Below are 15,439 nucleotides of genomic sequence, written 5' to 3' on the forward strand. Positions count from 1 at the left end.
ATATATACATATACAACTGATTTGTCAGCCAACATTCTCCTGATAACAACAATCTACTGTTACAGCAATGAATACATGAATGGATGAATAACAAATCTAAAGAAAAGGAACTGCTTTGAAAAAAGAAATCAAAGGTGATCATGTGAATGTGAAGAAAGGCAAAACGTTCATAGTCGATGACTTCTTGAGATTAAATGAAATATCCCGAGCTCTACAACCTATAATGTGGCAAACATGAAAGGCTGATCATATTCAGCACAACACAGCATGCAGGACACAAAATGGAGCACGGGCAGAAGAGATAAGGCATTTTAAAAAATTAGGTGAGGAGGAAATGAGAAGAGGTAGAGAGAAATTGGACGAAGAGGAGCAAGAGAGATGGAGAGAAAATTACTTTTGACTTGAGCAGGAGATGAGAGCTAAAAGCTGAATTATCAGATGTGCAGCTTTTTGTGTGAGTATTCATGCTTATGAATGTGTGTGTGTGGTGTCGGCAGAGGTGTGAATGTAAATACACACGCGTGTCCTGACAAACTGCTGTTGACTGCTCCCAGCCTTTCCAAGCTCAACATAAAAAGCCTCCTTTGGAAAGAGAGGAACTCTGTTCAAAGACAACACAAGCAGAATCTGTGTTCCCTACAAACTATTGAGCACTCCCACTGTTTCTCCATCTCTTATTTTTTTCATGTTTTTCCCTTTTTTTCTCACCCTCTCTTTTGTCCTTCTTTTTCAAATTCATTTTCTTTCCCCTCACTTATTTTCAAAGTGTTTAGACAGAGAGAGAGCGGAGTGCTTTCCCCACCGTCCCGCCAGAGCATCAATATACAACAGAGCCCAGAGGTCCAAACAGGAGAAAGGCTGAGGAGAGCAGCGCAACACGAATCCATAATGGATTTTCTTTTCTCTTTCATTCGCTTTCTGTAGGGAGAAGCAGTGGAGGCACCACTGGCACAGAATGAGAGAAGCGGGGAGGGGGAGAGGTGAGGGAGAGAGAGAGGTATCGACGGGTAGGAACAGAGAGGCTGACAGAGACTCAAAACAGTCTCAATAACAAAAAGCCCTTAAGACTATTTCTCTCATCTGTCTCTAGAAGGCCTCGCATAACATGCTTTAAAGTATTTTGGAGGCCAAGCTAATACCAGCAGATGACAGGGATTAAAAGCTGCTTTAGTGTAGCTTCCACTGATCATATTGAAAGCAGAAAGTGTCACTAATTAAGGTAGCCTGTAAGCAAGGGTCTGCCAAGAGGTCTGTTAGATAGGAAGCTGCAAGCAATAATGTCCCATATGAATACATAAATGAATCCGTGAATAGCAGCTTTTTGACTATATCTTACATTTGCAGCTATTACAAATGGATGTCTGAGTCTTTAGATTGCAATACAGCCTTGCAGTATTTTTTCTGAAGTCCTGAATGGGTGAAAACATGTAAGCTTAGTGAGCATGAAACTCTGCAAACCAGAGAGTGAATATTTCCGTTAACAATGTTAGCACAAGGCCCGACCTCTCTGTGGCTGCTACATTGACGGTCGAGGACAAAACTGTTGATTCAGAAATTGTTTCTTTGTGCCTTCACACTCAAGTGAGCTTGATTTCATTTTGCTAGTAGCCCTGAAGCACAAAACCAACCTAGAAATACAATGACTAACCTAGGATGCTGTCACTGCATCCACAGAGTCAGTGTTGAATTGGTCACCAAAGGATCAGCTTCAGCTGCCTCTGAATACACAACTGATTGCAGTCTTGATTATATGGGTTTTCCTCTTTTCCAGTTTTCAATCCGCTATCTTCATCAACACCTTTTAGGTCAAAAAAAACTCTATGAAAAACATTTTTGCTTTGATTCGACTTGGGTCTTAATTAAATGGCTTTGTCTGTCTGTTTCATTGGTTCCAATAACATTGTACTCACTACATTGATGTCATTGATGAAATACAGTGACATCACTAATACAAAATAAATGGGATGGTGCAAAAGATGAGTCGGTTAAAACAAACAGTTTTAAACAGTGGTTTGCTTGGAATATCTGCCACTTCATATGGGGTAAAACCAAAATGAAGTGAACCTGAAATGCGACTAATACAGTTTAAAGACAGTTTGAAAAAAGATGGTTTTTTTCTTCCACAAAAGTGTGGCTAACCTGGGGCTTAGATTGTCTGAAGGCTCATGTTTCTTGGCCTATCTGCATTTTCGCAACATCACAGTGTTCCCAGAGTTCAGCCCTTCACCCCCATTGTTCAGCCTGTGGGACACAAGCACTATGTAGAACTTTCATGGACCGCTATTACCACAAAGAGTTGTATATGCATGTGTAGACACAATATAAGTCAATAGAATAGATTCATAAATAAAAACAACCCAAACATGAACGTCTTTAAAAAAGTAGGCCGTGTTTACCGTGTTCTCAGGTTTCCCGGGCTGGGTGGTCCGTCATATACAGACAGGATGTCAAAGTCCTCCTCTAGGGCGAAGCCTTGAAACACCAGCTGTATCCGGTTGTGCTCCGCCGCCACTATCACCCATGTACAGTTGGCATAGTTAGGATAACCGTAAGGGTAGCCGGGGCTCTCTATCGTCCCATTGGGACTGTGTAGTGTGTAACTGCAGTTCTGAGCTGTGAAGAGAGAAAGAAATAGGCAGTTATTAAAAAGGGCGTAAGGTGTGTTAGAAATGCTAGCACAGTGTAAAAAGTACTAATATAATATTAAACAAAGATAAGAAAAGCACTTTTCTACATTAAAGAAGGGAAATTAAACAAATCCCCCCCCCCCACACACACACACACAGCACCAAATGCTGCAACATCCATTATCACCTACAGCGTGCAGCCTGAGCCATTAGTATAGCAGTTCTAAATGGCTCACCCTTTCCCCACCTCTTCCACCTCCATCATCATGCAATTGTTCACTCACTGGCCCTTTCACCGCATTAGAAATAGGTTCCCACGTTAACAAATGACTCAGTTGAAGAGGAGAAGATGAGAGGACAGAAGTGGAAACACACACACACACAAAGACATACACACTTGACTACATTAATTCTTCTCATCCTCTGTTTTTGTCCGCAAACAGCCTTCAATCTTAACAGGTAATTGTGTGTGTTGCCGTCTATCACAACTACGGCTGGATGTGTGGAGTGTGAGCTATGATGGAGAGAGAAAGTGTGTGTGTGTGTTTGTTGTGTGTGTGTATGTTTTGAATCTCCAAGCTAAATGACTTGTCTTTCGACTCATCTGAGCACAGCTGAGATTTTTAATCAATGTCAGGGATTTGAACGTAATTAATCGCTAACATGGACTGATGTGTGATTGCTTTATGAAGCTAGTTGTAAGTGTGTGTTTTCAGTGATGTTCAGTGTTGATGTACTAATTTTTGACTGTATGTATGTATGTATGTACTATGTATATATGTATGTTGTATGTACTATGTATGTATGTATGTATGTATGTCTGTATGTATGTATGTATGTATGTATGTACTATGTATGTACGTATGTATGTATGTACTATGTATGTATGTATGTATGTCTGTATGTTGTATGTACTATATATGTATGTATGTATGAATGTATGTATGTCAGTATATCACCCTGTTGATCATAACACACTCGTTTGACACATTTAGGTGGTGACGGGTATCTCCCCCCGAACCAAAAATAACAAACTTTGAAGTTAATTATCATCTTCCAGACAGCTGAATGTGTGCAGTCCGGCACTGACAGGTGACAAGAGAATAAAGTGTGAACATGTTGGACAATCACAGACCATAAGTAGCCATGTGGGCTGTAACCTTTAAACTAAGACAGCAGCGACGCAACATGTTCTGATTGCATTTCTCTTTGCAGAAGTTATGAGCACACAATAGGAACCTGCATAAATGCATATCTCTGTAGAGGGACTAAATTAAAATGTCATGCCAGAATACATGCTATTTATACAAATGATGTGTATTTCCCCTTTGTTTGCTCTAGTCAAAAACCTGAATCATAATGCAGCCTGATTAAAATGTAATCAGGAGAGTATAATTGGAGGACATCTGTTATCTGCATAACCCCCATTATTCTACAATACAAACACTGCAAAGCTTGCAGTAGATATGATTTTTGTTTTGTTCATGTAATCCATACTCATAGCTCATTCAACTGTGTAAATGTCTGGAATAAATCAATGCATCAAAAAGAGACATGCTACCTGAGGGCATTAAATAGGGCATTATAGAACAAGAATCTTGAGTAAACACACTGCAGCTTCGAAAAGTAAAAGTGATGCCTGCTTTGTTAAATCCTTCCAGGAGAAATGGGAATCCCTTATCGAATGCTGGTGAAACATACAGATTCTGAGCTACTTTGTATGTGCTCTCTGATGGGTAGAACAATCCCAAAGCTAAAGAAATCAAACTAAAATCTGCCTCATGTCTGAAAAAGCAAGTGGGATGTACAGGTAATAAGGCACCATGCATGAAGACTAAAGAAAATACTAAAATAGGGCAATTTCTAGTCCTCTAAGTCTTACAGCCAACTACATATTTTTTAAGTAAGAACAGAGGAAAAAAACTAATAAATTACACATGGACATGGATAATCCCCGGTTAGCCAGATGAGCGAATGCTGCGTTTGTCTTCCCAGCAATAATCAAGCATGGTGTTTAAGATTTCAGCGGCTAAGTGCCATTTTGGGGTTTTCATGAATTCATGAAAAACACTCGCTGACACACACAAACAAACAAAACCAATATTAGCTTTTTTTGTTCCAGGCAGCACAGCAAAACAGTATCAGAAAATGTTTTTTTGGGGGGGTAAGGGAAAAGGGGAGACAGTGTCAGGAGGTGAAGATTTCTGTCTGTCTGGATGGCATCAGTAGCAGGGCGATTGTAATAGCATCTCCAGTCACAATATATCCATCATGCCACTGTTGACTCCCCGGGGCCTGTCTCATCACAAAACAGGAAGGGGCCTCTTCCAGCCGTCTCTTTTCAGCACTTCATATGTGCTTGACCTCTTCCAAAAGATGCTAATGTGTGTGCATTTGAACTCTGGCCACTTGAATCCACTTCAGTTCGGTGTTCTAATGTTGCACTGACAATTCAGCTTTGTTTGCTGTGGAGATCTGCAAGTGTTAAAATGAATTCTTGGGGGGGGGGGGGACAGAAAGACATGAATAACAGTGTGTAATATTGGATCAAAAGGAACTATATACTTGCCATAATTCAGCATCATAGTGTGTTCTCTTTGTCTTTAACCAGTAACCCGAGAGAAGAACAAAAAAAGATCTAAGCAAAAGCTATCTCCATCTGATTTTCTATTACCACCTTTAAATACGCCTAGCAAGCGAGCATCCACCCTTCCAATTACCATCAAGTCAATACTAATATCCAGGTAAAACCTCCACATCCACCGCTCCTACCTGATTTCCACATCTACAGCTCGGTCAATAATCTCCTCATCATCTCATTCATTACAAGGCCCCCATCAGACAAATGCCCATCAATTGCTCATACAGCAGCCTGATGGCAGAGCTTAATAGAGGTCAGAGTGGACTATGAACCGTTTGTACATAGGCAATGAGTTAGGATGCGTGGGCTGGGATGGATTACAAAGCAATATCAAGTAGGTTAAGGCCACCAACGTTAAAATTTAGTTTCAGAATTGAATCAAAATGCTAGAAGAAATAAATGATTAGGTAACTGTTTTAGACATGTTTCACATTAGTTAGACTGTTAAGTTTAATGAAAACACTACTAAAGGACACCAAAGGAGAGCGTTTAGCAGCTGAATTAGTGTGTCACATCATCAGAATGCAGGTGTTGTTAGGGGGTGGAACCCTCTGTACATACTGATATTTGACTGGTGATCACCCAGGTAGGAATGCAAGCTCTTGGTTTTATGGGTACAATTAAGCAAAAAAGTCTTGAAATGACGACAAGTCTACAAAGTCTGCCAGAGCTCGACTGAATGCCATTTTGAAGTGTGAGCACCTGTGCCAAGTGACCGACTCATAAATCGAAAATCACGTACACAATCTGGGACAAAAGACAAAGATAGTGCTTTTAGAGAGCTTGCCTTTTTGGCTGGAGCCAGGAAGATTGTATCTGTGCTGAAAAATAGATGGTCGGAATTGAATTGGACACAAAAACATCAAAGTTCACTTGAGAATAGAGCCCAACCGATAAAGGATTTTAAGGCCGATGCTGATACTAATATTTGGTCGTGTAAAAATCTGATATTCCCAATACATTGGCCGATATACTGTATATTTACAAAAACACAAACCAACCATGAACAGATTCCCTTAACATTAGTTATTTATAAGTTCTCACTAAAATAACATAATAATATTTGGTTTTATCGTCACAACAGAACAGAGGAACATCAACTTATGTAAAAGTTCTGATAAATAAAATGCATAAAAATACAAACTTAAGATGTGAAACTTAAAGTTTTTTTTAACAAAAACACAATAACAAAAAAGAATCAGTGTTGCCAACAGAGACGTTGTAGAGCGTCCTCTGGTGGACAAACTATACAATGCGAACACTCATAACATGGTTGATCGTCCGTTTTTATTTTTTAAATATTCATCTATCAAAATCATTTATATGTCATTATAAATGATTCTGATGAATGAATATGTAAAAAAAAAGAAATGCCGATACTAATAGATCGGGAAATGCCTAATATTGGAAAATGGCAAAAATCGGGAAATACCTAATATCGGGAAAAGCCTAATATTGACCAATGAATATATCTGTCGGGCTCTCCTTGAGAATGCACTTATGTGGGCATTAAGGACCCAGTTACAGCATCGTCAAGTTTAATTTTCACATTAAGCAGTAATGACCGAGATGTGTGCCAGATCTTTTTTTGCCTCACTGTGTAGTCATATGTATTAATATTCTCCTTGAATCTTTGATCAAAATAGTCAACCATCATAAGATACAAGTGTGGTTGTGGTAAGCCAAGGCATTGTAAGTCTACTCTCTCTGTTCTATGAAAACCCGGAGCCTTTGATTAAGTAGATCCTTCACTCGGGGAGCGGTTGAATTATTTAAGCCTCGCCCAGGGTGCATTATGAAATTAGCTGCTGAGAGCTGGTAAGCCACTGTGAAGCCCCTCAGTGTAAATCTGCAGGGAAGAGCCCATCCTGCAGTTGACCCCACTGAAACATCATAATGACCCCATAAAGAGACTGCTGGCCGTGCTGTTTTAGCCCGGAAGACCACTGGCAAAGTAGAAGCTCATGTTGCTCAGGTGAACTATTATGAATATGGCGTAGTAGCAAATAAGCTGGTTCAGCATTTAGGAAAATTGATAACTTCCTCTCTTTGTTGGTGCATTTATCCCTCAGAATGTCTATGGGAACTATTTGGATTGGTTTGTATTGGAATGTTAACTATACTTGATATCTGTGGCTGTCCAACAGCTATGTTGTCCACTGCTTAGCCCACTGTGCCACTGGCAGAATCAGCTTGGCACTGACCATCTCCGGTGTGCACGCCGCCAAATGGGAGTTTTCCCACAGGGAGAGGTATAACCTTGCTGGGGTAGCACTCCATGTTCTCCTTTTGTGTGTGTGTGCTGTGTGTATGTGTGCACAGGAGCTGTTGTTTGCTTTGCCAGGGCAGTTGTTTAGTAGCGGGCACACAGAGCTGCGGCAGTGCTCTGACACTTTGATGAATCGATGGTCACTGTACTGTACTACGCCAGGACAGCAACCCCTCAGAGCGGAGGAAGGAGACAGGGAGATACCAAATGAGAGTGAGAGAATGAGGGCGTCAGGGGCAGAGAGACACAAAATAGACTGACTGGCTGACTGAATGTCTGGACATATAGACATGACGTGAGGAATAATAGAGGCAAAGGTGAGATGAGGGACAAACTAGGTGGAATAAAGAATAGCACCAGAAAGGCAAAGAGAGGAAGGAATGAAAGTGTGCAAAAAGATAAATGTCACAAAGTCAACAAGAGGAGGAGTAACAGCCAATGTGATTATATAAGAAAGAGGATTTTTTAAAATCTATTTCCTAAATGTGATTGCCAAGTACCCAGGCCACAGTTTCTCTCAATGGGAGGACTGGGGTTTTTGATCTTGGCGAACATAATCCCAACATCAAATCTATATAATACTATAACAAAATAAAAAATACTTGAAATACAAAACTGCAGATCTGTTCTCTGGATTCCCATATTTTGTTTGTTTCTTTATCCTTCCCCGCCTCTGCCTGGTCTCCTGATCTACGATTCAAGTTTGCCTTTTGACAAAGACGCAGAGACCATCATGTTCTTGCAGTCAATTATACAAATGCTTTACGTCAAGGAACACAAGTGAAAAAAACAAAACGTATTGTTGGATGTTTGAGAAAGACCTTCTGGAATTCCAACATTTCTAGGCACAGCATAGTGTGTCTAAAACATTGTCAACAGCTTGGAAACTAGACAAAATATTAAAAGGATAAATCAATGCAACAGGAAATTACTGTGAAATTGTTCCAATTGCAGCCATCGCATATGCGTAATATATGAAAGGAAACCTCAGTCACTAGAACATGCACTCACCCATTAAATTGGACCATAAACTACCTATTTCAAGTCTCTCCATCAAATAGCTAAAAAACAGAGTTCAGCTCTTTCCTTGTTCTCAAGAGAAACCATAAAGCCTCCATACATGTGGTCTATCAGGGGCCGTCCAGCATTCCATCGGAGCAAACACTGAATAATTTCCAACCTAATAAGTGATTCTATGAGGTTTATCGAGTAACAAAGCTATCAACTATCACATATAACCTACCCCATGAGTAAACTTCCAACACCCAAATGTTTTGTGGGTTTGTGTGTGTGTATATGTGTGTGTGTGTGTGTGTGTATATGCGTTTGTGTGTACCAGTAACTACCTTCCCGCAGGAAAGATAAACCCTTCCGCCCCATAGATCCTCTCAGCACCACTATTTGTCACTTGACGTGTCAGCGCATATGCGCGCCTTGACCGCATCATATCCAAATTAACCTCTAGTTGGCCGCCATTAAAATGGAAATGGATGAGCTCAGCGATCCCGCTCGCCTCCATACATTAGGCTAATGTCTGGACCCGGACAACACTGTCTGCCGTTACAGTCAAACCAAATGCAGTGGAAGGCACTTGCAATAAGCTTGCTTCAACTTAGCCCACTGGGCTAAATGGTAAATGATATTTCCTTAAAAGGGCAAAAAAATGAAGCTTGCATTTCCATAATGGTGCACATCGAATGGCTTGGAATGGCCTCCTGCTGCATGAATGTGTGAAGAAAAAGAGTGAACTGTGTAAACACATACAGAGAAGACATTCAAGCAAACACAATTGTGAACGCATTTGCCACATCTCAGACTCTTGCATTTCTTAAAAAGGTCTGTTGACTACTATGGCAACACATAGTTAACACATTGTCACAGTAACATCACTGGAGGGTGAAATGTGTGGACAATAAACAACACCCACGTGCAAAAATCTTGCCAAAGATTGAAGCATAGAAGAAAGCAACTGCATGATAGCAAATAAAAAACGCGTGCATGCAGAAATGCACACTTGCACGAGTGCAAGCACACATTTGTTGTCAGGCTAGCAAAAAAGGCACAATGGAGCATGTGTTCTCTCAGACAGGGAGGAAGAGAAGGGGGGACCCGGGCAGTTCCTTCCAGCTGGGTCATATTTAACCAGCAGTATCATCATGCCAGCCAAAACGACCTGCACCCACCCAAAAAAAAAAACACCCACACACTTTCACCCAATTTCAGCCCATCCGTAACCCTCATATTGTCTTCGGGTCAAATTGAGCCGTTTTCCTATATCAATGTTCTTTTTAACTACCCAATTGTAGATACCCAAAATAATATGTTTGATTCCACAAAATTCTCTTAGGCAAGTATAAATCTCTACTTTCAATAATTTTGGAGCATCTCATTCAATTTTATGGCATTTGAAAAAAGAATTGAAGTGGATTTAAAATATTATTTAGTAAAAGTTGATATATTCCAGTCTGTGATTATCCATCAACATACATTCCTTTAATTTTAGTCTAAATAATTCCTGATTTCTGCTTTTCTAACTCAAAAATGTAGTATAATTTCCTATAAATGAGGTTTATTGACGATAAACTTCAAAAATAATTGTAAAATGAAAGCTGATAAGTTAGTGTTAAATGTCAAAAAAAGTGACAAACATCGAAAAAAGTGTTGACAAAAGGGACAAAAACATAAGGAAGAAGTTAAAAACATTGATTAAAAACAGTGTTGATTTTCAATTTTGGGAAGACAATACAAGGGTTTAAACTACACAAGAATTATACCCAGTTTAAACATGGATTCAACAGAGATTCAATAGAGATGCTTTTGTTTGTGTGTTCTTCATCATGATATTTTCTTCAATATCTCATTCTTTTTATCTTTTTATCATTTTTATCAATGTAAATAACCCTATGATACATTAGTGCGGGGGTGAACAACACAGCTCCTCAGCAGCCACGCACCAAAGCTTTAAGATGATCAATAGAAAGTAGCCCACTTAGAGTCAAAGACATGTTACGATTGATGTTCTACTCTTTCAGACAGACACCTGTCTTTGTGGGGGAGCTTATTCAGCAAATGTGTAAGATCATCCTTGACAAGCATGTTGATGTGTCTTAGTTAATGCATATTCATGAACATTTGATCCTCACTGAGCAGTTTATATTAAAACCTAAGAGGAAGAGCTGAGCCGAAGGTCAGGCCATGACCTTCCCAGCAGGACGATTCCATCTATCACTGAGGGATGGATGAGCAGCGGCTGATCAATCAGCCTCACCTTTACTTACTGTAGCACACTTTAACCTTTCAACTCAGAACCTAACAGCCCCCCCAGGGAGGCTCAAGCGTCCACTGAAGACAACTATCACAATGAATGGGCTGCATGCGTCACCCTTAAATGGATGAGAATTTATTGTAAAGGAAATAAGTATCTGCAAATTGCCTTTCCACACTGCTGACAGCATTAGACTAGGCACTTTTGCATTGGCAGTGTATGTGTAAATTAAAGCCAATATTGTTGTGTATATCCAAATTTAAAGATAGTGCAAAAAAAAAGAAGGAAGAAGATTGCCAACCACATCTACGGCTTCAACATTGAATCAGTTTTCCTAACGTATTTCATTTCAGGCACAAAGCGCAACTCTCTATGGCAGCAAAACACGTAACATGAGCCAGCCGGCAACTGCTGTAACGTTCGGTTAAACTGGTTTGGACGACAGGTACTTTAAGGGTGATTAAATCTAGCAGACACCCTTTAGATAGACTTTAGCAACGTAAAGCAACATTGCTAGGTTATCCCTTTTTCTAGTCTTTATGCTAATCTAAACTGAGCTAACCTGTTGCTAGCTGTAGCATCATATTAACCACACAGATATGAGAGTGGTAATAATCCTGTCAGATAAATCTTGGTAGGAAAACAAATGAGTACATTTATCAAAATTTTAACTTAAAAGAAACAGAAACACAATAGCCGCTACTCGCTCCAATAAAAGAGAACATCAGAATTTCTGAATGTGTTAACATCTGGAGCAATATATTTGGAAAATTTGATAAAAAAAAAACAAGAAACTCTGTTTTTAATCGGCCCATTAAAGCACAGGTAAATAGAAATCCCGGGGTGGGGGATTGGTTGCCATTGGAGAGGGGGTTGGGGGTTGGGGGTTTGGAGACGTGGGGTTGGGGTACACTTTCTGTTTTTGTTTTGGATTTTGTGTGTGTGTGTGTGTTGAAGGGTAATTGTGTAATGTGTAATGGTTTTAATCTTGTGGCTCTTTAATCTTGAGGAATGCAAGTCCCAAACACACTCACTGCCTCTCTCCACATGATGACTCTGCCTTTTTCCGAGAAAAAGACCCCTGACAGATTACCTATACGTTGAATAGAGAAAGGAGCTATACAGGAAAGGAAAAAAGACAAGGACAAGATACCTCCCGCCCAGGATCTAATCTTCAATCTGTGGGATCACTGATATGTGATAAGAACGGTGTAAATCAGGAAGCTATAGAAACCCCTGCCTGAGCTTTGTGTCTATACAAGACAGACAGAGCATTTACATCTGTCTCTCACTTTGTGTAGCTTGAACAAATACCCACATCTGAAAATAACGGGAAGACGAGAATCTGAATCAAGACTGAGACTTCTGTGTTATAGCTTTTCTCTCACTCAAGGCTCATGCAGATGCGAGCCCTGGATTTCTATATATAACTATTTTTGAGGGGATTTCTTTTCACCTGTAGTTTTCCAGGGAAGATTGACTGAGCATGTATGTTCCTCTCCTGACATGTCTTGGCTTGCAGCATGACTGTAAAAATTGCAGCTCATATTACCGTAACATGTGGGAGCTGCTCAGTACAATTTGTATGGTCATTTTTAAATGGGGAAATATGGGTAGGGAAAGGAAAGGTACTTTCTTCTTAAGAATTTTTGCTAACATCTCCTTGAGCAAGGCACTTTGCCATAACTCCTCCATCCACCATTCAGTGTCTTTAATAGAGTTGAGCTGCTAAAAAACAGACGAGCTCACAAGAGTATGTTAAGCATAGGCACTGCCAGAATAATGCTAGATTTATATTGCCTGGATAAGCGGAGCAGCCAAAATATAGATTTAATAATTTAACCCCATGCTAAGGGACATGCTGAAAGGGATATTTGAAGGAAATTAGTATTTTTCATTCGTTTTCCACCAGGTTTTCTCTGCTTTTGTCACACTTGAGCTATTGACTTTCCAACCAGGGCCCCCAGATATACAAATGTCTTGGTTTGAATGTGTATACATCATATCTAAATATTTAATGAAAGCCAGCTATTTTACAATGGCTGCAAATGTAATAGTTTAATACATGAAGTAGCAGAGGAAGCAATTGCATTCAGAAGGAATTGGATGTTCCTCATAATCTTATTAGGTGTCACTTTAATCAAGAAATTCTGTAAATGAAAACATGTGGCTATGAATTCATAAGGTCTAATGGTCCAGTTTGTACTGTTAATGTGTGTATGTGTTTGTGTGTTTTTAGGTGTGTGGGTGCCTTCATGAATGCATTTAGGATTTTCTGTCAATCTGCATGAATTAGTGACTGTGTGTGTGTGAGTGTGTGAGTGTGTGTGTGTGTGTCTGTGGGTGTGTGTGTGTGTGTGTGTGTGTGTGTGTGTGTGTGTGTGTGAAAATCACTGTATGGCTCTGATCAGTGTGACAAAGCACGGTGACAGAGCTCTGGCCATCTGGAGACAGATGACAGTGTGAATCACCAGAGAGGAGGATGGAGGAAAGAAGGGCAGATGGTGGGAGGCATGGGAGGGAGTTAGGCAGGATAGAAGGAGTAGGTAGAGCTGGTGGGTAAAATGAGGATGCACGAGGACAAATCATTTTCAGCATGTGAAATGCACGCACACACACGCACGCACGCACGCACACTCTTTCTCTCAGTGGTTCTTTTTGAGCTGGATAATGACCTGCTTGTCAACACTTTCGTCTAATCATCCTTGGGTGAATTGGCCTGGCACCTCTCAGATTTACACACGCACACACACACACACACACACACACACACACACACACACACACACACACACACACACACACACACCGCACACATACAGAGTTGTGAAATTAGGAATCTGCTTGATGCCTGATAAGAAAATGAGCCTTTTATATAGATAATTTACTAAAGAGAAGAAAATCATCCAGCACTCAAAAGGCACAGAAACATAGGGCTTGGATTATCTCTCAGATGGTGTAAGCTTATCACCCCTCTACTCCTCTCTGCCTCTCATTTCCCCTCACAGTGGAGTATGTCCTGCTGCTCCCCCTCCCTGTGCCACCACTTAATGATCTCCATCTTTAGCTTGACCACCACACTCCTTTACACTCCACAGCCCTTTCTACTTTTCACTTAAATAGGAAAAGTAACAACATGGCACATCTACTATGCATTCCAGACATGTCTCTGTTTTGAGTAAATAGATAATGTTCTCTGCTTTTCAGCTTCCATCCCATCCTTTATTGCTCAACGGTGAATATAGAGAACAGATGGGAGATGGGATGCAACAGAGCATGCAGGTAGTGGAGGATTTTAAGAGTTGCAGGCAGACAGGTGGAAGAGAAGTGAGAAACACAGTGGAAGTGAGATGCCAATATACTCATCGTAAAAACACATATGGGACACGTAAGACACATGGGAGTGGGACTATGTGTTTGCTATTTACAGCGAGTGATGTGATCAAGCATGTTTGCTAAACACAATTCTGGTTCAGCTTCCACATATCTAAGCCAAGATCTATCAAACAGGCAGTTTCCATGATGTAGGGTTACAACATGGGGTTTGGGATCCACATGGATCCTTGAGGGAGGATCCTGATGAGTTAATAGCAAAAAGCAGGAATTTTGAACTACATACAAGGGTTGAAATTGGAAATTATTTTCATTATCAATCAATCTTTCAATTTATGTTTTTGTTGTGTCCCCCTCCTTCCTGTTGCTCCTCTCTTTGTTTTGGAGTTAAACATTTGATCGCAGGGAGGGATTGTGGAGGAGGTGCACTGTTTCTTCTTCTCTGTGTAGTGTACTTCTCTGTATGTTGTCATCTAGATCAATGTTTTGTTCAACTGCTTAAATATTTAAAAAAAAAAATCAATCTGTCGATTCTTTTCTCAATGTATTGTTTGGTCCATAAAAAAAAAATCACAATTTCGAAAAAGGCACATTGACATTTTCAAATGGCTCATTTGGTCTAATAAACAGTCAAAAGTCCAAGATATTTAATTTAATATCAAAGAAAAAAAGCTTAAAATAGGTCATGTTTGGCAAGTTTTCAAAATGAAATACAGTAATCTAAATAGTTTCCAATTAATTTTCTCTCAGTCGACTCTTCCTTTTAGCTCTATATATAGTATGTCAACGAGATAATGCATGTACATGGCTGCTCTTTGTCTAGAAGTCACCCTCAATAGGCCTGAAATGTGTATTAATTACAAAATTCAGTACAAAACCAAAACCAGAAACATGGTGATATCGTGTCAAATAGGGGCCTGAAGTCTGTGTGTAATTGAGGGTTCAAAGCCATGAAAACATTGGAGAAATCCCAATTCATAGAGCCAGCTAGGCCTCTGCTGAGGAGCAGCTGTTGCTGAGGCTGCTGGCTGGGGGAGCTGTCCGTGGTGCTGAAGAGAACTCCAGCTCAGCGGCACACTCAGCTGCGCCTGGCGCTGTCCACGGCGCTGCAGTCCCACTCTACTGCGCGTGTTTTACATAGCACTAATATAGTCCACTCTCATCTCTTATATTATTCTGAGGTAAAATGAAGATCATTTATTACTAAATGTGTTACGAAATAGGTTTTTCCAATTAAAATTGTATCAGTTAGAGGTCTTCGGCCTTTTTGTGAGCCTGAAGGTTTTTTCAAATGAAGGTGTGAG

General features: G+C 40.2%; 1 protein-coding gene across 1 annotated transcript in view; it reads right to left on the bottom strand.

Annotated features, from left to right (window-relative positions):
* The window catches only part of csmd2 (CUB and Sushi multiple domains 2), a 240,948-nt gene that overhangs the window by 221,762 nt on the left and 3,747 nt on the right, over window positions 1-15,439 (bottom strand). The window contains exon 2 of the mRNA XM_034892760.1: window positions 2,397-2,613. Within this exon, the coding sequence (XP_034748651.1) occupies window positions 2,397-2,613 (217 nt within the window). The remainder of the gene's footprint in view (window positions 1-2,396; window positions 2,614-15,439) is intronic.

Source organism: Etheostoma cragini, chromosome 14 (assembly GCF_013103735.1).
Source record: "Etheostoma cragini isolate CJK2018 chromosome 14, CSU_Ecrag_1.0, whole genome shotgun sequence".
Classification (NCBI taxonomy): Eukaryota; Metazoa; Chordata; class Actinopteri; order Perciformes; family Percidae; genus Etheostoma; species Etheostoma cragini.